The sequence below is a fragment of the Mastigoproctus giganteus genome, chromosome 10 (assembly GCF_048544385.1).
Source record: "Mastigoproctus giganteus isolate SK-2022 chromosome 10, ASM4854438v1, whole genome shotgun sequence".
NCBI classification, from domain to species: Eukaryota; Metazoa; Arthropoda; class Arachnida; order Uropygi; family Thelyphonidae; genus Mastigoproctus; species Mastigoproctus giganteus.
The window spans coordinates 205,495,478-205,520,361 of record NC_143584.1 but is presented as its reverse complement, the minus strand read 5'-3'; the positions used below and the strand labels follow the sequence as shown (position 1 = coordinate 205,520,361).

Below are 24,884 nucleotides of genomic sequence, written 5' to 3'. Positions count from 1 at the left end.
TGTGTATCCAAATATTCCATCCTCCATTAAACCAGTCCCACATGGAGATAATCTGCTGATTCCATGCCATTCCATTCCTTCCACTTATATTGAAGAATATAGCAGCAGATAGTAAAGCTTCTGAAGATGACACTGAAGTCTACATGCCTGGAGATATTAAGTCTAGCCCTGAATTGTTTTCATAGCATGAACTCAATGATCTGGTAAGAGATTTAAGTTTACCAAAGGAATTTACAGAGCTCCTTGGTTCTAGACTTAAGTCAAAAAATCTTCTGGCACATGGAATATTTTTTTCATGGTACAGATACAGAGAATGAGAACTACTCCCCTATTTTTCTGAGGACAATTATTTTGTGTTTTGCAGTAATGCAAATTACTTAATGAACTATATAGGAATTAGTTACAATGCTATACAGTGGAGACTTTTTTATTGACTCATCAAAGAGGAGTTTCAAAGGTGTGTTGCTCCACAATGGAAATAAATATGGGCCAATTCCAGTAGTTCACTCTGTGCATTTGAAAGAAACATGAGAATTTGAAGAAGTTGTTGTCAAATATTAAGTACGAAGACCATGGTTGGTTGGTCTGTACTGACTTTTAAGCACGTTACTTGGACATCAATCTAGCTACACAAAAATGCCTTGCTTCTTGTGTGATTGGGACAGTTGGGCTAGGAGTAAGCTCTGGCTAAAGAGGGGCCAGTTTGTTGCCTGGATAAAAGAACATAGTTCATAAACCACTGGTAGACCCCAAAACTGGCCTTTTTCCACCCTTGCACATCAAACAGTTGTTTGATGTGCAAGGTGGAAAAAGGTGGATGTTTGCACATCAAACAGTTGTTTGATGTGCAAACTGTTTTCACCAAACAGTTGTTTGATGAAACAGTTTGTGAAAGCTTTACCTCAGGAAGGTCCCTACTTTAGCTGTCTTTGTACTGAATTCCCATTGATTACCCAAGAGAAGCTAAAACAAGGTATTTTTTGTTGGACTTCAAATTCACAAACTGATGAAAACGGGGGACCGAGATTTGAGGGAACTATCAATAAAAATATCAAAACAGGCATGGATTAGTTTCGGGTCTGTTGTTGAGAACTTCTTAGGGAACAACAAGGATCCAGACAACAAGAATATAGTTGAAAATACATTGGCAAACTTCAAGAAGCTGGACAATAATGTGAGCTTCAAGGTACATTTTTTATACTCCACATCAACTAATTCCCAGAAAATCTAGAAAGTGAAAGTAAAGAACAGGGTAAGAGGTTTCACCAGGACATTAAAGACAATGAGATGAGGTACCAAGGGAGGTGGAGTGACAACATGATGGCTGACTATTGTTGGATGCTGAAGAGGGACTGTAAAGTAGGATCTGCAAGAAAATCAAAGAAACAAAAATTTGATTCACTGTAGATCAGTTTTTTAAATGAGAGGGTGTTTAGTGGACTTTTTAACCAGACTTCCCTTTTTAATAGTGTTTTCAACATGTATTTAAATATAAAAGTCTGGTAAAGGTAGCATTTTGTTATAATTTCAGTTCACAAATTCTGCAAAATTAATAAAAATTTGTGAAATTTTCTTTCATGATTTTTGAAGAAACCTGATGGGATGGAAACAAACAGAAGCCATTTTTGAAATCAGCATTAGAAAATGATAAGAAATACTTTTTTCTGAGAAAACAATGAATTTTTTTCCAAATGCAGGGAAGTGTTATATTTGACTGTCTTTATTATTAAAAAAAAAGTTGGATGCTTTATATTAACTTTTGTTTTTGGAAAATCTGCCATAACAGCCTTCTTTGAGCAACCACATCATTATCTACTTGCTAAAGATATTGTTATTGTAAAAATTTAAAAAAAAAAAAAAAAAAAAAAATTTATAGTTGAACTTGGTTATAACTATATCATGGCTGTAGTGAGCAAAAAGCTATAATGATTTTAATTTACATGTGTTCCCATACAATTTCTCACTGTTATAATGAGCATACTATACTAGTATACTGTACAAATTTTGGTAATTATGCAAACATTCTTAATTGCCTTGGTAGCCGAAAAAACAGTTCTTGGAATAAACCAAAATGAAAGGGGCAACTTAGCTTTTATGACCACCCACATCAGATTATGGGCCGGTTTATGACCTAACCTTGTCCTTTCAGGGACGAGGACTATACAATAGTGCATTGCCGTTCCGCTTGTAATTTTTATGGTTGAATTATCCTATTTACAGATTGTCTTGTATTCACTGAACCATAAATTTATTTCAGGACTTTCTAAGAATTTTGGAAATGATGATAATTGTTGTATACAGATTATTTTACTGCCATTTTAAAGTAAAATCAGTTAGAAACGAACCCTTCCTTCGGAAACAAGACTGCAGTATAATAGTTAAGACACAGCATGGGGTTTGTTAAAGGGAGGTCTTGTCTGACCAATTTGACTGGATACTATGATGTGGTAACAAAGGAACTGAATGCCAAAAATAATTATGATATCATATACTTGGATTTCAGGAAAGCTTTTGATACTGTTGCACATGGAAGACTGCTGTACAAATTGGAGAGGTATGGCATTAAGGATAAGTTGCTACAATGGATAAAGGGATGGTTGAGTGGAGACGACAGAGAGTGATAATAAATGGACACTGCTCTTCATGGACAAATGTTATTAGTGGAGTTCCCCAGGGTTCAGTATTTATCAGTGATATTGATGAAGGTATATCAGGTTTATTGTCCAAGTTTGCAAATGATACAAAGGTTGGCAGGGTTTTTAACGACAGTAAAGACAGTATACTACTCCAACTGGATCTAGATAAGTTGGGCAAATGGGCTGAGAATTGGCAGCTGATGTGTAACATTGACAAATGCAAAGTACTGCATATGGGTAGCAATAACCGAAGAGAAACGTACCAACTGTGTGGTATTACACCCAGGGAAGTGGAAAGTGAAAAAGACCTGGGGGGTAATTGTGCAGTCAAATATGAAGTTCGCTGAACAGTGCAGACAGGCTGCCAGGGGCAGGTCATGGAGTCTTGTCAATGATATATAGGAATTTTGCTAGCAGGGACAGGGAGGTGATTACCCTGTTATACAAAGCAATGGTCAGGCCACACCTAGAGTACTGTGTATAGGTCTGGAGGCCTCTTTAGGAAGGATATAGAGTTGCTAGAACGAGTATAAAGAAGGGCAACAAGATTGGTGAGGGAATGAAGGGATGCTCTTACCAAGAAAGGCTTAAGTTCTGCAAATTGCAGTGCCTGGAGAGTAGGCACTTGCGAGGTGATCTGATTGAAGTATATAAGGCTTTGAATAGGTTGAGCAAGCTGAATGCTGATGGGATTCTTCCTCTTGCTCAGACTAAGAACCTTGAGGGGACACGGTTTCAAATTGAGGAAAGATAGTTGTAGAATAGATGTGCAGACATTTGCCTTTAGCCAGCGGGTAGTTGATGGGTGGAACAGACTTCCATCTTTTGTTGTGGAAGCTGACAGCCTAAATAAATTTTGGGCTGGGCTGGACAGGCATTTGGAACAAATGGAAGGGTGAAATGGGAGCGGTTTTTTTTTGCTGCATAAGCTTGCTTTCTTGCATTGTATGCTTCTACTAACAAAAGAAAGTGTCTCTTGATTCGCAAAAAAGTCGAAATTATTCATGAGTTAGAATGTGGTGCAAAAAATGTTGAAGTGGGTAAAAACTTTTCTTTGTCCTCTTCAACAGTATCAACATTGTGGAAGAATAAACATGTTTACATATCGGTACTGGAAAGGAACATAACCAAAAAAAAAAAAAAATTTTAGAAAGTGCGAGGTTACAAATGTTGGTGAAGCATTGCTTCAGTGGTTCACTACAATAAAAAAGACTAATTGAAATCGTGTTCATTATTAAATAGTATTGTTTTTAATTATGGAGAAATAAATTGTATTTAGTATTAAGTGTATGGCTTTAAAATTACCGACAAATTGTGTTTAATATTAAGTGCATTGTAGCTTATACAAACATATTAATACAAATAATATGTAGGTATATACTAATATTATTTTTTTTCTCTCTATTTCTTTTGTTTTTTGAATCTATCTTTTTATCAAGTTATTGAGAATTAAAAAAATAGGAGGTAGATTTAACTCATCACTGATGTAGTGAGTAATGGTTACAAGAAGGAAATTTTGTTGGGCCCTTGATGCTCGTTATAATCAAGTTCAACTGTATATTCAATGATTCACAGCATAAATGTTAAATTCAAAAAAACTAGTGGAAATTTTTTCTTTAATTTCTGATAAGATTAGGTGAAAGAGATTTTCACCACTGGGGATCTAGGGTTCAATCAGTGTAAATAAAACATTCTCCTATCATAAACTCTACTAAACAGGTGGGTTGTGAAGTTAGTGGTGGAACAGATTTTTGGCACTTAGTTATTTGTGTTAGAACAAAAGAAGTCATTGCAGAGTCAGGATGTGAAAGATCTGCTTTATGAACAGGTATGTCAAGGCTTGCTGGGATTAGTGAACTATAATCATAGTTCATTTCTAATGGTGTCCATTACATAATTTTTGATAATTATATTATTACTCTTTCAGTTATCTAACACAAATTCACATTAGTGTAAAGCTTTCTTACCTTTAGAGAATATATATCAGTACTCTGGCATGAAAATAAAATGAACCAACTTTATTTCTTATATGGTTTTTCCCTGACTTATTGGTTACAGTAACACAGCAAAAACTTTCACATAATGTTTATTGTTGGAATGGATCCCCCTTTTCTTTTCAGGATCATTGTATTATTCAAAGCTAACAAGACTTACATAATAATGGGCAGGAGGAAATAAATTGCTTTAACAAGAAATGAAATTGTGGATTTCTAATGTCCAGAAATTTTTCAGTTTTGTTTATTGCCTTGCATTTGAAAACAGCTGATTGCACTCACTTGTTATATGAAAACAAAAGCAAAAATAAACTGAGTCAATGTTCACCTTTAGAAGATCCTGTAAGTGTAAAATAAAAAGCAAAATTAATTTGAAAGAACTCACTTTTTTGTGGTCAGATGTCTCAGTAGTGTATTGTATTGTTCTTATTCCATTCTGATATTAAGGTAAAATATGAGGTATGTTCAGTAAAGAATGATCATAATTATTTTTTCACAACATACCGTTATTAATCATTTGTATTTTGATGGTCCTTTTCAAAGTATTCCCCATTTGATCAAATGCACTTACTCCAATGTTTCTGCCATTTTTTTAATGAAAAAAAAAAAAAAATTGCAGGGTGCAAGGTCAGGGCTGTAGCGCAAATGAGGAACACATTTGACATTAATGCTGGCTAAGTACTCCATTATTATTATTTTTTATTATTAGCCACATGATGCAAGGAAGCCCGAGGCTTATGCTGCACCAGCCAAAAACATTTCCCGAGTTACCCCGAGAGAGAGAGAGAGAGAGAGAGAGAGAGAGAGAGATGAGAGAGAGAGAGAGAGAGAGAGAGAGAGAGAGAGAGAGAGAAGGATGATGATATCCAGCTCAGGACCCTGGGTTTGCCAAGCCCAAACTCACTAGATGTGAGGCCTTGCATTGTTGTGATGCAGCACCCACCCATATGAAATTGTGATTCTGCAAAGTGTGCAGTTGAGATCTGTAGTAATAGTCGTATGGTGTGGCACAATGTGCATATAAACCATTCCTTGAATATCAAAAAAAAAGAAAGACCATAACTTTTCCTGCAGAAGCCATGACTTTTGCTTTTATTGGTGTTTGCAATGACATAGACTTCCAAACAAAGCTTTGTTGCTTACTTGCTGGATCAGAATGAACCCACGATCTGCCATTATGTTATTACCTTGTGCAGAACATCACCATCTTCAATAACCAGCCATTGCAGCTGATAAACCTCCATATGAACTGGCTTTTGTTTAGGTAATGAGTAGTCTTGGAATCCAGCGTGCACAAACATATGCAAATGGTTATGCAGAATACTGTGCATGCTTCGTACTGATATTCTGAACATCTCTGCCTTTGTATGACGATCTTCTCTCATAATTACAGAAGTAGTGTTTATAGTTTCTGTGGTGACAGCAGTGATTGGAGCTCTAGAACTGCCAATTTTTGAAACTGAATCATGTGCATTTTTGAACATTCTAAACCACCTGCAAGCTGTGGTATATGGAAGTGTAGATTCACCATAAACCTCTTTTAATATTTCATATGCTTTAGATGATGTTTTCTTGAGATGATGCAAAATTTGAGAGCAGCATACTCTTCCTCACATGTCACATCCATTGTTACGTAGATGAAACTGAACAGGCACAAACTTGACCGACCATCAGGGTCACACCATGCCCACAAGTCAACTGTGCAGTTATGTGATGCAGCTTGGTGTGGTCTTAAATTGTGCACCTTATCTAGAAATAGCAAACAGTAAGGTTTTTCATGAGTATATTTCTATTAATTTATTCCATCAGAAACAATGAACTATTTTTACCAAGCTGTTACTGTTATAATGTTAAATTGAGCTTTGTATCATGACATGAATTACCCTAAACAGGGTGAGTTATTTTTTAGTACATTATTAAATATTTAATTGATTTTACCTTTCATTTCAGCTTGTAATATACTTCATTGTGTCAGCTTCTTGTGGTGGATTATCATGGCCAAAATGTACATAAAGTTAAAAAAAAAAAAAAAAAAAAAAAAAGAAATGGAGACTGCAAATTCTTTTCTTAGTCAATAATCATTTAGTAAAGAGATTTTTATAAACTCTTTATTTACCTGCCTAAATGCAACTGAATGTAGTTAGTATTTCGTGTCATGAGAGAAACATCGATTGTCTATCATGTGGAACTGTTCAAGTGAAAGTTTATATAAATGATGGCTGAAATGTGAATTGGTGACTACCTGAACAAGGCCTGCGCAGTGGAATTTATAAATTTTTTGTACGTTTGTATAGGTTGATATTTGCTATTTAATATATAATTCAGATGTACAGTAAATGTATATTGACTTTCTGGGAAGAGATTAGTGTTTATTAAATAACTGATTTCATATTTTTTATGTATTTAAATGCCAAACTTATTACAAAGCTCTATGAAAATCACGTATCCTCTCTAGCCTAATGCAGGAAACTAAAGCTTATAAACAATGAAGTGTGCCATTGCATCACGTTTAATGGCATGCCTCAGAAAACAGATTTTCTACAGTGTTTGTGTGTCATTTCATTCAAAATCAAGAAATTTTTGGTTTAAATGAAAATAGCAGTTTAAAATCAGAAAACACATTTAAAATAATTTTTTTTCTATGTATATGGAAAATATACATGGAAAAAATTTAATTTAAATCAATAACAGACACAAAATACACAAGATGTTTCAATTAAAAGGCCCCAGGGGCTATCATGCTTATTTTTAGGTTTATGCTATGTGGTAGATGTTCCCAAATTTTCTCAGTTCACAGCACCCTTAGTGTCTCATTAATTTTTTTCATGGTTTTTCACTAGGCCAAAATAAATACCTAACAGTTCCGTTTATTAAGTAGTTAGGTCCGAACAACTTAATAAGTAATGTTGAAACTGTGAACTACCTGGAGCTGGTCTGTTATGGCACAATATAATCTTGTCGTTTTTGCGCCATCAAAAACCAACCAAGCTAGTAGTTTGCATGGTGTCTGACAGATGTCGAGTACCCCTGTTTTTCCCTCGAAAATTTAAAATATTCTGGGGTGCTGTGGCACACAGTTTGGGAACCGCTACTATATGGTGTTTGGGCCTTTATTCTTTCTTTTTTTTTTTTTTTTTTTTTTGTCAATTTGGCATGACCAGGGATTAAGGCATTCCAGTTATCTAAGCATCCTAACTATGGAAAAATCAATGGTAAAACTAAAACAGCATGGTTCACATCAATACATATCATTCAATGATGTATGTCAATGTAAGCCATACTGTAACCAACAAAAAGTACATATAGGACAATCAAAACAAGTAAAATTTGATCTTATTTTAGTTAAAAAAAAAAAAAAAAAAAACCCTAATTATAGTTAAAAAAAAAAAAAAAAAAACCCTAATTATTGTGTAGTACAGTAATGCAATTCAGACTAAACATTTGTTCATTCTCCTGATCAGTATTGTTAATATCAGTTTTTTTTTTTATGCCATTTTTCTTGGATGGATTAAATTTCGGGAGATGAGAGCAAATAACTACAGTATTCAATTTTCATGCGCCAACCAGAATGACCAAATCACAATGTCAAACTTTTCATATGGCAGGCACCACCAATCAGTAAATAATTATTTTAGTTTTGCATTTTTGTAAGTTCCTTTAATTCAATGTGTGACATTTTAAAAAAATCGATCATACGTTATACTGAATGAACTTTTCTTCTCATTCGGTAATATCTATTGCGTTCTGTAATAACAGAAAATAAAAATGTTATTTTAATATTATGCTAAAAAAGGGATCTTGACTGCTGTTTTTTTAATTAATATTATTATTGACTATGATGAAGAAAATCACTGTAATTGGTGGCCCCTATTCTGGATATAAATATTCTGGTAATTAGTTATCTAAATGCTTGATAACAAAGCTTTTACTGTATGTGTGCATGTGTACATATATATAAAATAAATCTAGTAAATGAACATAATCACTGGATATGTGCTATTATCAGTAGGACTAAAGGAGCACTGGAGGAGGCACCTCTGTAGCCAAGTGGGCAGGAGCAGCAGTGCATAGAACATGCTTCTTGATTAGACCGGGGTTCGAGCCTGTGACCACCAAATACAGAGGATGCGAAAAGGTCAGGGAATGACCACCGCCCGCATATCCCTGGAGCAATATGGCCTTAGTTGCTAATGCTCTTAAAAACCAAACAACAGCACTGGAGAAAACAGTGGCCAGGCTGGATAGTGAAGCACAAAGAAGAGGACTTAGGATGAATAAAGCAAAGACAAAATATATGAAATTCTGGAGAATGGCAGATAACACAGAAAATTTAAGAACTGGAAGCTTCTCATTTGAGCATATTTAAAATTTTGCCCATCTAGGTTTGCAGATAAACCAGTCCAACTCTATTACTAATGAAACCTGAGTGAACACAGATGCTTCTATGCACATGAAAAACTAATGAAGTCCAGAGTATTGAAGAGACATTTAAAATTAAGAATATACAAGTCTCATTAGACCAGTTGTAACATATGGTTGTGTGGCTTGGACATTAACGAGTAAAGATGAGCAGTTGTTGAGAGTGTTAGAGCGTAGAATTTTACAAAGTCTTTGGACCCATACAAGGCATTGATGGCTCCTGGAGGATTACCATGAGCTTGACAATCTTATTCCAGGTGTGGACATCGTCAGATTTGTGAAGAGCCAGAGACTTACCTGGTTGGGACATGTTATGAGAATGGATGGTAGCAGAACAACTAAGAGGATAATGAAATGGAAACCTAACAGTAATAGGGCAAGAGGAAGATTGTGGAAAAGATGGATGGTTGATGTAGAAGAGACTTAAAGATCACAAGAATAAGAAGTTTGACCTGGGAGGGCTTACTGGTGGAACATCGTTGAGAAGGCTAAGACCCACCCTTGGTTATAATGCCAGAAGATGATGATGTGAAATGTGCAAGAAACCTTAATCAAGATGTTTTGGAGTACCATGACAACATTCTGTTCACTAGTAGTTGGGGGGGGGGTAGGAAAGGATATAAGCTTCTTCAAATGAGATGTGATTGTAAGTGTGCATCTAACAGGTGCTGCAGTAGAAAAGATAATCTTGTCAGGTGGTCCACAATGATTTTCCAAGAATCAAGAGAAAAAAAGACACCAACAAAGCAAGTGCAGCCACAAGTCTGGGGTATGCTGCATATAAGGTATGATCCTGAGTGAGATCAGTTATATGCAGAGAATGCTCTGCATATCAGGAGTGAACTGGGAAAAATTGCTGTAATAGTGTAAACCAAAAAAAAAAAAAAAAAAAAAAAGAGCAAACTCAGGTTGAATGTCATGTGGTCTGATGAATCTTGATTTATTCTCAAGTGATGGAGGAATTGAAGTATTGAGGAAAGTACATGAAGCAATGGACTATACCTTCTGTATAACGGAGCAGGCTTCTAGTGGAGCAAATTTTGTGACATTATCCTTAGTACTCTGAATGTGCTGTACAATGGATCCACTGGCCAGAAAAATGGACTAAGCCATTTATTGAGCATCATTGCAAGTTGTGTTTTTGGCAGTTACACACTAGTATTGATCATGATGGAGATGGATCCTTCCAGGATGATAATGTGAGACTAGTCACCATGCCAGAATGTATGTGAGCAGGTTGTTGCTGGTTTTAAGTACATCAGAAATTTGGACAGTATTGTGCCACCACAATTGTATTATGTATGTACAAGTGTGTGATTATGGGCTGATTTGCATCTTCTGCAGGCTAGAAGAACTCATGGGAAAAGCCTCTATTCCCTCTGCCTGAGATCAGCCAACTACATCCCTAAATGAAGAATACTTTATAAATTTCTCCTGTCTACAATAGAATCCAGACATCTCCAAATAAGTGACAAGCATCAAACTGCTATACTGTAATGGAGAACATGAGTGATTTGAGTAATGCAAAGTATGCTTGTTTGTTTGTTATTTGGTTTTTAGGAGCATTAGCAACTAAGGCCATATTGCTCCGGGGGATATGCAGTGGTCATTCCCTGACCTTTCCGCATCCTTCGTATTTGGTGGTCACGGCTTGAACCGCAGTCTAAATCAAGAAGCGTGTGCTACGCACTGCTGCTTCTGCCCACAGAGGCGCTGCAAAGTATGCCTTGGCCAACAAGTTCCTGGAGGTTAAACCAGTGTCTCATTTTCTACTGGGTGGGAAACTACTAGCAATGTTGGGGTGTTCCTTACTAGTTTAATACTAAATTATTTATTTATTATCTCCCCACCCACAGTGTTACAGATAATTTTAGTTAATCTTGGAAGATTTTACAGATTGTGAGTATCAGAATTGGGGGGGGGGGGTTAACTGACTGACTGACTAATTTTAATTAGCTTTCTGGACATCTGTGGGATGAAATGAAATCTACCTTTATCTGTACAATAATACCAAGGTATTTTTCAGGCTACCTGGTACAGTATTTTCCCAGCACCCTTAAGAGACTGCTGTAGACCCAAGGCAGATCAGAGAAGTAATCTGTGAATAAGGTTAGTTATTAGGACAAGATCCTAATAAAATGGTCAGCCAGTGTATGTGGTAGGGGAAATGGTGATAGGATAGCAGTTGCATAAAAACAAAAAAAAAGACCATAATCAAGTAAATTTAAATTTCAGTTTTCACTTCATAATTAAATTCAAACTGAAATCATACTGATGTGTATACTGCAATTATGTGAGTCTTTAATTCTGAATAAACAAATGCATTGCTGGGAATGTGCTCCTTGCGTGTTACATATATAATGTAAAATTTTTGCATTAGTGTTTATTGAAAAGTGGTTAAAGCTGATGGGGAGAAACAAACCTGTTATCAGTTTTGATCCAAGGGAACTTGATCAGTTGCAAAGCTATGATACTCTTACAGCAGAAGTTTTGAATTAATGCATTTTAAGAATTGTGCTATCATTTGTAAAAAAAAAATTCCTTTATATATATGTATGTGTGTTTATTGAATTTAAATAGAATTTTATGTAAATATATTTCTCACAGTATATATTAAAAATTAGCATTATGGTATTTTGCTTATAAAATAGAATAGTTAGTTATTTTTAAATATGTATTACAATTCATCAAATTTTTAAAACTTCTTTTTGGCTATTTCACAATTTTGTCAAATTATTAAATTTCTGTATCCTGTTAATGAATGTAAAATGTGAAAATATTATGTAGTGTTATTTTCTGTTACAGTCAAATTTTTTACTTTACATCATAAGTGAATATAAAGGTGACTGATATTTTGAGTGCTTAATATTTTGAAACATACTAACACAATATGAACTAGCACAAATGATATTCAAGGGATATTTAAAATCATTGCAAGGTTATTGAATTAAGGACAATATTGTCCTATTGTAACAAGCAGGTTTTTGGTAACAATGAGTAAATGCTAGTCATAATTCTCAAAATAGAACAAACTTCCTTTCATGAGCTACCAAAAAAAATATGTGCTTTTTAAATAAAAATATCACTGAAGGGCTGCTATTATTAGTTCCTCATCATACATCAGGTGGCTTTGATTAGTTTTAAAAAATAGCAGAGCAGTCTTTTGATAAGTTTATTTGAAACCTTAACCAGCAGCTGCCTTGAGAAGGCAGTTCGTTCTGTTTTTAACTATTAAGCTGTAGTGTTTTACATGTGGCAGTTGAAATCCAGCTGGCCACAAAATACAGGACAAGATAGTCCTCAGTTAACTAATTTATTTCATAGGTCTTATGGATTTTGCCATAATAAAATAATATTTGCAAGTATTCTAATGAATTTTGCCTCACATACAAAATGAAAATTGAATAAATCTTCAGTGAAGAGGAAATTGGTATGCAGCTTTCAGCTGGCAAGGTCACAGTAACTGTTTTTTTGGATACAGAAGGGTTGATTTTCTACCACGGTGTTTTATGTGCAATAGTTAATTCTCAGTATTACAGCAGCCTCCATACCATGCTTGGTATTAGAAAGCCCACAGCACAGTAGCACACCACTCTTTGAGTAGACTGGGGTTGAGTAGACTGCTAAATATGGTCAAACTGCCAGCCCACACTGGACCAGAGTGGCAGATTATAGTCCATTTCCCACGACGTGAATCATTGAGGTTTCTATCCTACAGTGGATTGATAATGGCTCAGTTTAACTTTTTTTTATTACAGCATACAACAATTAACAAGAAGCAACTCAAGAAACTAAAAAGGGAATGTTCTACTTCCTGGAAATGCACATCTATTTACAGCAAATTGGACGACGATATTGGCAGCCTTGGCATATAGATTTATCCTCCACTTGCTTCGGCCAATGGAGGAGCACCTGGGAGGGCAGAAATTCAAGACAGCTGGTAACTCAAGCATGGTGTCTTGAATTGGCTATGCACTTATCAGAACACTATGCTGCTAGTGTCAGTATTGAAAAAATAGATAGTGTAATAAGATTGGCGATTCTGGTTTGTTTGTATTTTTTTGTGAAAAAAATAACAGTTTGAGTCAACCTTGAATTGCTCTTGTATATACAGGATAATTCTTCAGTCAGAAGGATGAGTATTACCAGTATGCCAGATTTTTTGAAAACAGCACAGTTTTTAAGAAAAACTGCTCAAGTTTTGTGACATTGCTTCTAGTATTGAAGAAATGGATGCAAAATAACATGATTAAACTGGAATACCATAAGTAATGTAAAATCAGTATGGATTCAGAGAATAAAATTGATTAAAGAAAGCATGAAATGCCCATTGATTTACAGGGTTTCACTTTCTATATTTACTCTATAAGATGGGGTACAGGTCCCAGTAGAAACTTTGTTGCACGATAATGCAATTATTATTCACAATGGATAACTACAGGAAGCATTTACAAAGGGTTATGCAAATTAGAAAAATAATTTTGTGCCATTTGTGGGGTTGTCTTAATTCATCTTATTTGAAAAAAGAAAAAAAAAAAAAATACAAATTAACAGCAAATTGTTTACACCTTAATTTAAAATCCCCTCTATAAGCACTCTTAATTATATTAAAGAATTTGTTCAAATTCAAGTTTGAACATAGTCAAGGTTATTTTTAAAATAAAACTTGTAATCTGTAAAAGGTTTGTCCACTATTTCTGATGTCCATCAGTCAGTTACTGAAAATGCTTATTCCAGGTAATTCTCCAGTGGGAAGAAGAAAACTTATTTAAATCTAAAACAGTCCTGTTTTATTTTGTGTAAAAAGTATGTTGCCCCCTTGCTCATCTTTAACAATACTTAGGATTGCATAAGCATATCAATAATATTGCTTCCTCTGCATTAAGAAACAAGGTTTCTCTTCCCTTTCACTCTTAAGTGTTACTTTACTTCTAGAGTTTTCATATTTGTAGTCAACTACCGTACAAATATGAAATCTGCTCTACGTGATTATTGTTCCTCCACGTGGTGGTGGTATCACAAAACCTTTTGCAAGGTCCTAGACTTTATACAAATTGTTACTCTCTCTCTCTGTCCACTGTGTAAGTACAGCAGAAACAATGTCTCACAGAGACATTCAGTTTCTGCTGTACTTTTTTCTAATTACTACAGGCTCTGTTCTTTTCAACTGCATCTACAATTCCGTCTTCATTCCAAACATATGAAGATGGAATTGCAGTTCAGAAGAAAACAGGATTTGTAGTAATATTTATAAAAAAAAAAAAAACATACATGAAAAGTCACCAAACTAGCTTTTCTTCTTTGTCTCCTCTACCTCTGAAGGATTGTTCTGTTCTTCAGAACAATCCTTCTCCTATATTTCCTGAAGATTGTAATCTACAGAAATTAGTGGTTCAATGTCAACAACTGTCTTCTGTCTACCAATCGCATAAATTCACACACAGTAATAGAGTACTACAGGTTGCAGCACGGGTTCCCAACTTGTGTTCTGCAGAACCCTAGGGTTCTGCCGATAACATTTGGAGTTCTGCAATAAAATTAGTTTTTGAGCTCTAATTAATAGTTTAAAATATGGATGTAGAGGGGACTCTGTGCAGTTCACAGTTGTGGAAAATAAAATCCGATTAGTCTAATGGTGAATGAATGAATCGAATACTGTACTTTGCATTCGATTCTCCCACCGCTAGTTGAGTCATATCCCCTGGCGAAATTGTCTGTAGTGAGGTGGGGTGCAGTGAACCAGCGGGCGTATCGGTCATAGATCGGTGGTGTTTTGCACTGCAATTATTTTGTGAGGTCTTGTGTACTTTTCTTTCATATAAAAATAAAGTGGGCATCGTATTAATTTATAATATTACGATTGTGTATACCCCAAATTGTGGTAGGGGTGAAAGTTTAATTGAATTTTGTCATCTGAACAGTCTTGTCATATGTAACATCTGCCTTCAGCGGCACCCGAGAAGGCTCTACACATGGAAATCTCCTGATCATAAAACAAGGAATCGGCTTGATTATATCCTTATGCAGCAAAGGTAGCATTCCAGTGTAATCACAGCAAAAACACTTCCTGAAGCAGATTGTGGCAGTGATCATCAGCTACTCCACATCGTGCTGAAGCTGAAAAAGATCATGAATAAGGTTTCCCCTAGACGACTGGATGTAGAAAATATTCCAAACGATTATATGCTTGAAACAGGCAATCATTTTCAAGCTCTATTAGAACTTGATGACGATATGCTGTCTGAGGAAATGTGGGAAAATACAAAAAGCATTATAAAGGATTCAGCAAATAGCCACATTAGAGAAAGGTCAAAGATCGGGAAGCCTTGGATTACAGAAGTCACTTTTAAATTTATTGAACAGAGAAGAACTGCAAAAGCCAAGGAAATGAAGAGTATCAGGAACTAAGCAGTCATCAAGCACTGTTTAAGCCAGGACAAACAGGATTATATCAATTGAAAGTGTAAAGAAATCGAATACCACAACAAATGAAACACTAAAAAGATGTATGATGTAATTAAGTCCTTAAGATAAAAGTTTCAACCAAAACTTAATGTAATTAAGAAGACTTCAAAGGGGAAATTTTAACAGAGGAGAACACAATCAAAGGAAGGTGGGAAGAATACTGTGAGCAGCTCTTCCGAGCACACCTGCTGGTACTTATGATCTGCCAACCCCTTTTCAAGAGTGTGATCATGAACCAGTTCCACTGAAGGAAGAAGTCAAAAAAGCCATCAGAGAACTAACGTGTGGCAAGTCACTTGGAATTGATGACATCCCAGCGGAATTGATTAAAGCTGCAGGTGTGAAGGGTGCCAATTTTTTTCATAAAATGATTGTAAAAATTTGGTAAATGGGATGGTGGCCATCAGATTGGAAGAAATCAATTTTCCAACTTTACCAAAAAAAGGAGATCTGAAAATTTGCTCAAATTACAGGACTATTAGCCTAATTTCTCATGCTAGCAAGATTCTTCTTAAAATAATATTGAACAGAATTTAAGGAAAACTTGGAAGAAGAAATGCCAGAAGAGCAAGCAGGTTTCAGAAGGGTTAGAAGAACCAGAGATCAGATCTTAAGTCTATGACTGATTATTGAAAAATGCAAAGAATTCAATATTCCAGCCATTTTGTGTTTTATAGATTATGCAAAAGCATTTTATTGTGTTCAACATGAGAAACTATGGGATACGATGACTAATATGGGTTTCCCGATCCACATAATTCAGCTGATTAAGCTACCGTACCAGGAACAGGAAGAAACTGTGAAAACGAACATAGGAAACAGTGTCAGGCAGGGCTGTATTTTGTCACCTCACCTTTTTAATCTTTATGCCGAAGATATCATGCGTGAAACTTTGGAAGATTTAGAGATTGGCATCAAAATTAGAGGACTGAAGATAAACAACCTTCGTTATCCAGATGATACTGTGCTAATTTGTAATTTTAAGGATCATCTTAAAGAAACTCTGAGGAGAGTATGTGAAACAAGAAAAAAGGATTGTTTCTGAATGTGTTAAAACTAAAATTATGGTGATTGGTGATAATCTCGATTCTAGTAAAGTGAAGGTTAATGGGCAAGATATCGAAGAAGTTGATGAATTTGATTACTTAGGGTCAAGAATAAATAAAAAATAGTGATTGCTCAAACGATGTAAAGAGATGACAGGCAATTGCTAAAACTGGTCGCTGATCTGATAAAATTATGGAAAGATGATCTTCCCCTAAAGACGAAACTGAAAATCATTGATTCGTTAATTTTTCCAGTTGCCACTTATGGATGTGAAGGATGGAATCTGAAAATGGTTGACAGGAAGAAAATTGAGGCATCTGAAATATGGTGTTACAGGAGAATACTGCATATTTCTTACTTGGATTGAAGAACAAATGAGTGGGTATTGAATAAAATTGGTAGGCCTAAAATTCTTCTTCATAGCATCAACAAAAGCAAACTCAAGTTTTTTGGTCATATAGTAAGAAGGGAAAACTTTCTGTTGAAGAATATAATGAAAGGGAAAACCGAGGGGAAGAGCAAGACCTGCAACTAGGTGGAAGGATGGATTTAAGTGAACTTCTGGGCATGACACTTTGTGATGCTGCTCGTATAGCACACGATTGATGCAGTTGGAGGAATTTGTTGGTGGCCACAACAGCTCCTCAGGGAGCTATGTTACTGGAAGAAGAAGATACCCCAAATTAAAATATCATGGATCGTTGTTTGAGAGAAGGAGTTTTAAAAAAAGTGTGGCAAGCAGTTCCCATGTTTCTAGTGACAAGGAGACTGGTAAAGCGGATACTGACGAAAATACAGATAAAGGCACTAGCATTACTTGTGTAGCAGATGAATCGAGGAAATTAGTTTTTGTTCCTTATTACTTTTTCAGTTATTATAGTTTTTTTTCAATAATTATATTGAAGAAGACATGTTACTCTGTGAAAATTTACAAACCAGTACAACAGGAGAACTGATATTTAAATGTATTGACGATTTTATAAAGACTCGTGGGATAAGTTGGGAGAAATGTGTCGAAGTATGTAGCGATGGTGCGAAATCAATGATAGGACCTGTGAAAGGGGCAGTAACACAAATTAAAAATGTTGCTAAAACATGTATGAGTAGTCACTGTGTTCTTCACAGACATGCACTGGTTGCTCGAAATATCCCTTCATCTTTAAAATGTATTTTAGATGAAGCAATGAAAATTATTAACTTTGTGAAAACATGACCGTTAAAAACATGATTATTCCAAATTATATGTGAAGATATGGGCAGCCAACATATATCTTTGCTGGTACATACTGAAATTAGATAGCAGAGTTCTTGTCAGATTGTTTGAATTATGAGAGGAGCTCACCAATTTCTTACACAATGACAAATTTCTATTAGCAGATCGCTTTAGAAACGTTTTGTGGTTGAGTCAAATTGCTTATCTGGCAGATATATTCACAAAATCGAATGTTTCTCTCTCTCCCTTCAAGGAAAAAAAAGGAAATATTTTCAACACAAAAGATAAATTACGATCATTATTACGAAAGTTACAATACTGGACCATGGCTGTTGAAAAAAATAATATGGATCCATTTCCAATGACTTTTTACAGGAATCGAACTGTGAAATTGACGAGGAAATTTGAAAAGAAATTATTTCTCATCTAAAATCAATAAGTGTGGCATAAAATGAATACTTTCCTCTACTAAAAGATGACAATAATTATTGGGTTTTCAATCCTTTCAATATTAAAGAAAAACCACAGGAACTATCTACTTCAGAATATGAAAATCTCATCGACCTGACATCAAACAGCCAAAAATAAAAGTTAAATTTAATGAAGTTTCATTAAACAAGTTTTGGTGTGACTTAAAAGAAGAATATCCATATTTATTCAAAAAGGCAATTCATTGTTTGTTGCCATTTAGTATCACATATTTGTGTGAAAGCAGATTTTCGCTCTACACTGCGACAAAAACAAAATACAGAAGTAAGTTGGATGCCACTCCTGATATCAGAATTCAGCTGTCCACAGTTAAACCAAATTTTGAAAGAAAAGAAGACGTTTAATCCTTCACATTAATTACCGGTTTGAATTAATATTTGCTTTTCCATTATTATAATTATTTTTTATTTTCAATAAATTATTTTTGATTTGTTGTTTTATTTATAATCAGTAAAAATTGTCAGGGTTCCAAATTTTTTTTTATCAAGGTGGAAAGGGTTCCACGATTAAAATAAGTCGGGAACTGCTGGTTACAATAACCTCATGTTTCAAATTCCTGTTTAAAAAAAAAAAATCCCTGCAGTGGAAATACAAGGTTCCCCCACACGAAGTGGTTTAAGGCTTAAATAGTCTGCTGGAAAAATCAGGGCCACATTTTTCTGGGATTCAAAGGGAGATTCTCCTTATTGAAAATATCCCCATTGAGACTGCAGTCTCTGGTTAAGCTGAGCTTCCACATTATACACCAATGAGCCAAAACATTATGACCACCTACCTAATATGATGTTGGTCCTCCACGTGCAACCAAACTAGCTCATACCTGGTGAGGCATGGACGCTACACGATTTCTAAATGTCTTGTGGTACCTGGTACCAACACGTAACCAGCAGATCCTTTAACTTCTGCAAGGTCCGTGGTTGAGATGCCGCAGATCGGAGTTGCTGTTCCAACACAAACCACAGATGCTCGGTGGGATTTATGTCTGGGGAATTTGGAGGCCTCATGTTACGCAAACCAGTCTCGAACAATTTCGGTGGTGCGACATGGTGTATTATCCTGCTGAAAGACGGTACTGCCAGAGGGAAAGACCGTTGCCATGAAAGGGTGTACCTAGTCAGCAATGATGTTTAGGTAGGTAGATATCAGAGTGCCCGGGCACATGGATGACTGGATCCAGTGTGTCCCAGCAGAACATCGCCCAAAGCATGACACTGGCTTGTTTTCGTCCTATGGTGCATCCAGGCAGCAACATTTCTCCAGGTAAACGATGCACACATATCTGGCCGTCCACATGGTGCAACAGGAAACATGATTCATCAGACCAGACGACCTTCCAATCACTCAAGGTCCAGTTTCGATGCTCACGTACCCATTGTAGGTGCTGTTGCCAGTGGACTGGTTAGCATGGGCACTCTGAGCGGCCATGCAGTCCCATTTTCAGCAGGGTTCGATGTACTGGCGATGGGAGTAATGTGTTGTGACACATTACTCCTGTCACCAGCATTCCAATTACCAGCGAGTTGCAGCACAGTAGCTCTTCTGTTTTTTTTTTTTTTTTGGTAGTTGTTGGCGCATCGGCTTCTGTGGCCATAATGCACCTCCCAAGGTTTTTGCAGTACTTTGATCCAAGCCCGAGGCGGGATTCGAACCCGCGACCTTTGGGTTGCCAGGCAGGCACTTTACCCACCCGGCTAGCCCGGTCGGCAGCTCTTCTGTTGCCATGTACCATCCGGTAGAGCCTTCACTCACCTCAAGCAACCATGGTTGCCAACACCTTGCTGGTGGTTTGTGGGTTTTTCCTCCTTGGACCACTTTCGGTAGGTACTAACCATGGCTGATCATGAGCACCCCACCAGCCGTGCCATTTCGGATATGCTCTGACCCAGTCGTCTGGCCATTACAATTTGACCTTTGTCAAACTCACTTAAGTCTGCTGCTTTTCCAATCTGAAGAATGATAGTAAACACTAATTAACGGAGCTCAGTATCAGGTATTTTTTATACAGTGTCCTGACCCACACCGTAGTTCACCTGCAGTAACTTCGATTTGCATTACGAATCGCTGGTCATAATGTTTTGGCTCATCGGTGTATATTGTGCAATTCCATAAATAAGACTCAATCCAAAAACTTTTTGTGTGATATGCTGTTGTCTTAATGCTATTGTCTTACAATAATGCACCAATTCAGAAGTCACATCGACAGTGTGTAAACTCAAACCCTCACTTCATCCTCTTCCCATAGTCCATATCTGGCTATGAGCACTTATTGTCTATTTAGAAACAGACAGATATCACTTCAAGTATGCAATTTTTCCAATGATAATGAATTTAAAGTGCTGTTTCTCAGTGGAATTAGGTCCACAAAAGTCTCACTTTCTAAGACAGGTGGCTTCTTTAGAAATGAAATGGAAGGGCACTGATATTAAGGGAGTGGTTATATCAGAAAAAAAAAAAAATATATATATATATCTATCTTTCATATCTAGATGATTTTTTTAGTATACACATATTACTGGTTTTAGAGTTCTGTTAAAAATCTGGGTTTTCAAAAAAAAGGGTTTATAGCCTCTATGGCTATAAATTGAACATTTATGTTTTTCTTCAATGAATAATGCATTCTTTACATTGATTTTCAAAATAAATGTGGAAACAAAGTATAGCTTCCTATTGTACAGTATATGATTTTTTTTTTATTATTTAGGATTAATCACATAAAAATATCTCCTATATTTGAAAAATGTTGAGAATATTGAAATAAATACAAAAAAACATTATTTTTATATATTTTTTAAATTTTATTTTTCAAGTAAAATTCTTCTCAAAGTAGTCTGTCCATTCACTATTTTAATATTACTTTTTTGTACATATTCCTTATTTATTTACACATTAAACAATGAACAAATATTAATAAAATATTGTAATGCATTTATTGTCAGTTTGCAATTAATGCTAAAAGGACAATGCTGGAAAAAGGACATCCGACAGCTTTGTGTTGCAAATGCATCTCTGATAGCTTCTGAAAATGGATTTTCAGTGTCAGTATTATGCTCATATAAATCTACTGACATAGATTTAAAAAAAAAAAAAAAATCTATATTAGTAGATTTTTTAGATCACACAAAACTATAGTTAAAAATGACTAAATACACTTTCATTCTGAGATATAAGCATTATTAGAAAATAAACTTGTACTGCTAAAATATATACATTTTTAGGTTACATTAATTATTAGATTCATAAAAGAAAGGTTAACAGTTAATCAGTTTTGAAGATTGAAATTAAATCTCAGTAGTGTGTACACTTGATTCTATTTGTGGCTGCTCTTCTAAATTCAAAACAATGAAGGCAGTTTTATACAAAATGAGAGATTACATAAATGCAGATTGATTAAGAGAAGGCTCACAGGAAGCAAGAGAATTATTATGATGAAAAATGCTATAAGTTACTACAAAGGCAATGATCAAACTGTCTGACAGGTTGGCATGCCCTGCACTCAGTCTGGTTTGATTACCACTGCAAAGTTTGTAGTCTGTATCTTTCAAGCCAGCTCCTCCAGTGCTCAAAATATACTATATTTATTGACAACTGATTAAAGGGCTACTTAATGCATAGAGAAGACAGAGTAGTAATCAATGGACACTGCTCTTCGTGGACTAATGTTATTAGTGAAGCCCCCTCAGTGTTTTCTGTATTTATTAATGATGGTATATCAGGCTTAATGTCCAAGTTTGCAGACGATACGAAGGTTGGCAAGGTTGTTAATGACAGTATGCTGCTGCAATAGAAGTTTAACATTGACAAATGTAAAGTACTGCATATGGGAAGCACTGTGTGATACTACACTGTGGTAGAGAATGAAAAGGACCTGGGAGTAATTGTGCAGGCAGAAATGAAGTTTTCCGAGCTATGCAGACATCTTAAGGAGTAGCTCATTGGGTCTTGTAAATGATATACAGGAATTTTTCTTGCAGGGATAAGGTGATTATTCCCTTGTATAAGGCAATGGTCAGGCCACACCTTGAGTACTGTATACAGGTCTGGAGGCTTCATTTTAGGAAGGATGTAGAGCTGCTGGAGTGAGTGCAGAGAAGGGCAACAAGGTTAGTGAATGAACAAAGGGTTGCTCTTACAAAGAAAAGCTTAAGCTTTGCAAATTACAGTGTCTGGAACCTAGACACCTGCGAGGTGATCTGATTGAGGTGTATAAAGACTTGAATGGTTTGAGCATGCTCAGTGATGATGGGATTCTTCTTGCTCAGAATAATCGCCTGAGAGGGCATAGATTCAAATTGAGGAAAGACAGTTGTAGGATAGACATGCAGAAGTTTGCCTTTAGCCAGTGCGTGGTTGATTGCTGTAACGAACTTCCATCTGTTGTTGTAGAAGTTGATAGTTTAAATGGATTCAAGGCAGAACTAGACAAACATTTGGAACGAGTGATGGGTGAAATTAGATTTTTTTTTTTTTTGGCCGATGCTGCATAAGCTTGCTTTCTTGTATCACGTGCCTTTACTAATGCTAATATTATTGCCCAATCTGCAGAATGACATTTTTATGAATTAATGGAATGGTAGAGGACAGGATTCTGAAATTAAAGCATATTTCATTGCAGCAACAAAAGTTCTAATAATTAATGATCATAGAAGAGAAGCATCATTGTAGTTTGGAATATTAGGTATTAGAATGGCTATATGATGCAAGCCAGTGGACTTCTGCATCAGCCAAAAAAAAAAAAAAAAAATCCTTTATCACTCATACTTTTTCAATCACCACAAAAAATGACTGCCCACACAGTCACCTTGGCAAGTAATTTACTGCAATGATGTACAACATGCTGCCAAAAGGTAAACTATGAGATAAAATCTTGTGTTACTCCCTAAGAATTATATTTGCAATGGGTGGAGGGGAGGGATATGTTCTCTAATGAGACCATACCCCATCAGAGATTTTAAACCACAATTAGATCTTTCCTAAGATCCAAGCTTTGCAGTCTGCACCTTTTAATCCAGTCTTCATATGAGCCTCAATTAATGCTCCTTACCAATATGGTTGCCTTACTTTGAACCATCTATAAAAGCTGTTTCTTTTTAGGTACATTTGCATATTTATACTGGGTGGTTATAAAACAAGTTTCCTTATTCAGGAGACTCTAATGTCAAAACAGTTAGAGATAGCACTGTGAAAATTGGCGCGTATGTAATTTAGAGTATGGGGAAGTGATTTGTAGAAGAAAAAAATTTAGTTCAAATTTTCGCCACCAGGGGAGAAATTGGTATTGTAAGCATGAGATGGAATACTTAACTTAGGATTAGATTTTAATTTCAGAACTTAGAAATCTACAGATATTGTTCTATGTGCTTTCCTTCACTTGAGATGACATTCTGAAAACGGAGGACTGCATGCGACACAGTTTCACATAGCATCTCACTGAGAATGTTGGCTACATGCTGTTTAATGCTTGCTTTCAAATCAACAAGCATCTGTATGCCACCACAGTAAACTCAGGTATCCCCACAGCCAGACATCACAGGGATTGAGATCTAGTGATTGGGCTGGCCAGATGCGATCATTTCCAAATGTTGAAAGGAGCAGTTCCTTCACTTGTCGACCAACGTGGGGTGGGGCACCATCTTGTATGAACACTACGGTCTCAAAGCATTGCCTTTCTTGCAGAGCTGGAATTATGTGATCTCTTAGAACAGCGCAGTACTGTGCACTAGTTACTGTACACCTTATGGGGCCATGAAGTATAGACTCTTCAAAGAAAAATGGTCTGATTATAAACTGCTGTGAATCCACACTATACTGTAACATATGGACTTTGTAGTGGTCTTTCATGCACAGCAGATGGACAAGAAGTTCCCCATATTCGATAGTTTTGTGAATTTCCTGTCCCATGAAAAGTGAAATGTGCCTCATCAGACCACAAGATCATTCAAACCCACGTATTGTCAAGTTCCATATGAGCCAGAAATTGTAGAGCAAAGTATTTGTTGTTGCTGATCACAAGACTTAGTTCTTGCACTACGTGAATCTTGTATGGGAACTAGCTTAAAATTATTCGAAGCACTCTGGCACTACTGACTGGTAGTGTTTCGCATTCTGACCTGGAGGCTATTGCAACCACCACTTCATCCACTACCCCAGTTCCTTGCCTGGAATTACACCTAACTCCCCGGTTGTTTCAAATTTTCTTTATTAGTTTTCGAAGCCCCACTGACGTCAAAGGTCCTTTATGCAAACCTTTAAGTTTCCGATATTCATGTAGTGCTGCATTAGTGTTACTATTATTCTGGTAGAACAGTTTCACTAAAAGAGCACGTTCCTTTTTTGTAAGAGCCATGATGTTTATTGACGGTGGCCTTTCTGCTTTTATCTAACAGGATGTCATTTGTGTAAGCAGTGTGTCTTGAAGTAAATGACAACTTTTACATATATGCAGTGCTGGTTTTCCCCTGTTGGCAAAAATCTGAACTAATTCTTTTCTTCTACAAATCACTTCCCCATACCCTAAATGACATACTCACCGATTTTCACAGCGCTAACTCTAACTGTTTTGATACTAGGGCCTCCCGAATAGGGAAACTTATTTTATAACCACCTGGCATATGTATAAGCATG

At 36.0% G+C, this 24,884-nt stretch overlaps 2 protein-coding genes across 3 annotated transcripts in view; one reads left to right on the top strand and one right to left on the bottom strand.

The window, feature by feature from the left end:
- Vamp7 (Vesicle-associated membrane protein 7) overlaps positions 1-7,155 on the top strand; it is a 91,117-nt gene extending 83,962 nt beyond the window's left edge. The window contains exon 9 of the mRNA XM_090382293.1: positions 6,581-7,155. Coding sequence (XP_090238419.1) covers positions 6,581-6,643 — 63 coding nt within the window. The 3' untranslated portion in view covers positions 6,644-7,155. The remainder of the gene's footprint in view (positions 1-6,580) is intronic.
- A 14,038-nt stretch (positions 7,156-21,193) lies between these two features.
- The window catches only part of LOC150079802 (uncharacterized), a 215,908-nt gene continuing 212,217 nt past the window's right edge, over positions 21,194-24,884 (bottom strand). For both annotated transcript variants that reach the window (XM_090382543.1, XM_090382544.1), the window contains one exon: positions 21,194-21,279. The gene's annotated coding sequence lies outside the window, so the exon portion shown is untranslated. The remainder of the gene's footprint in view (positions 21,280-24,884) is intronic.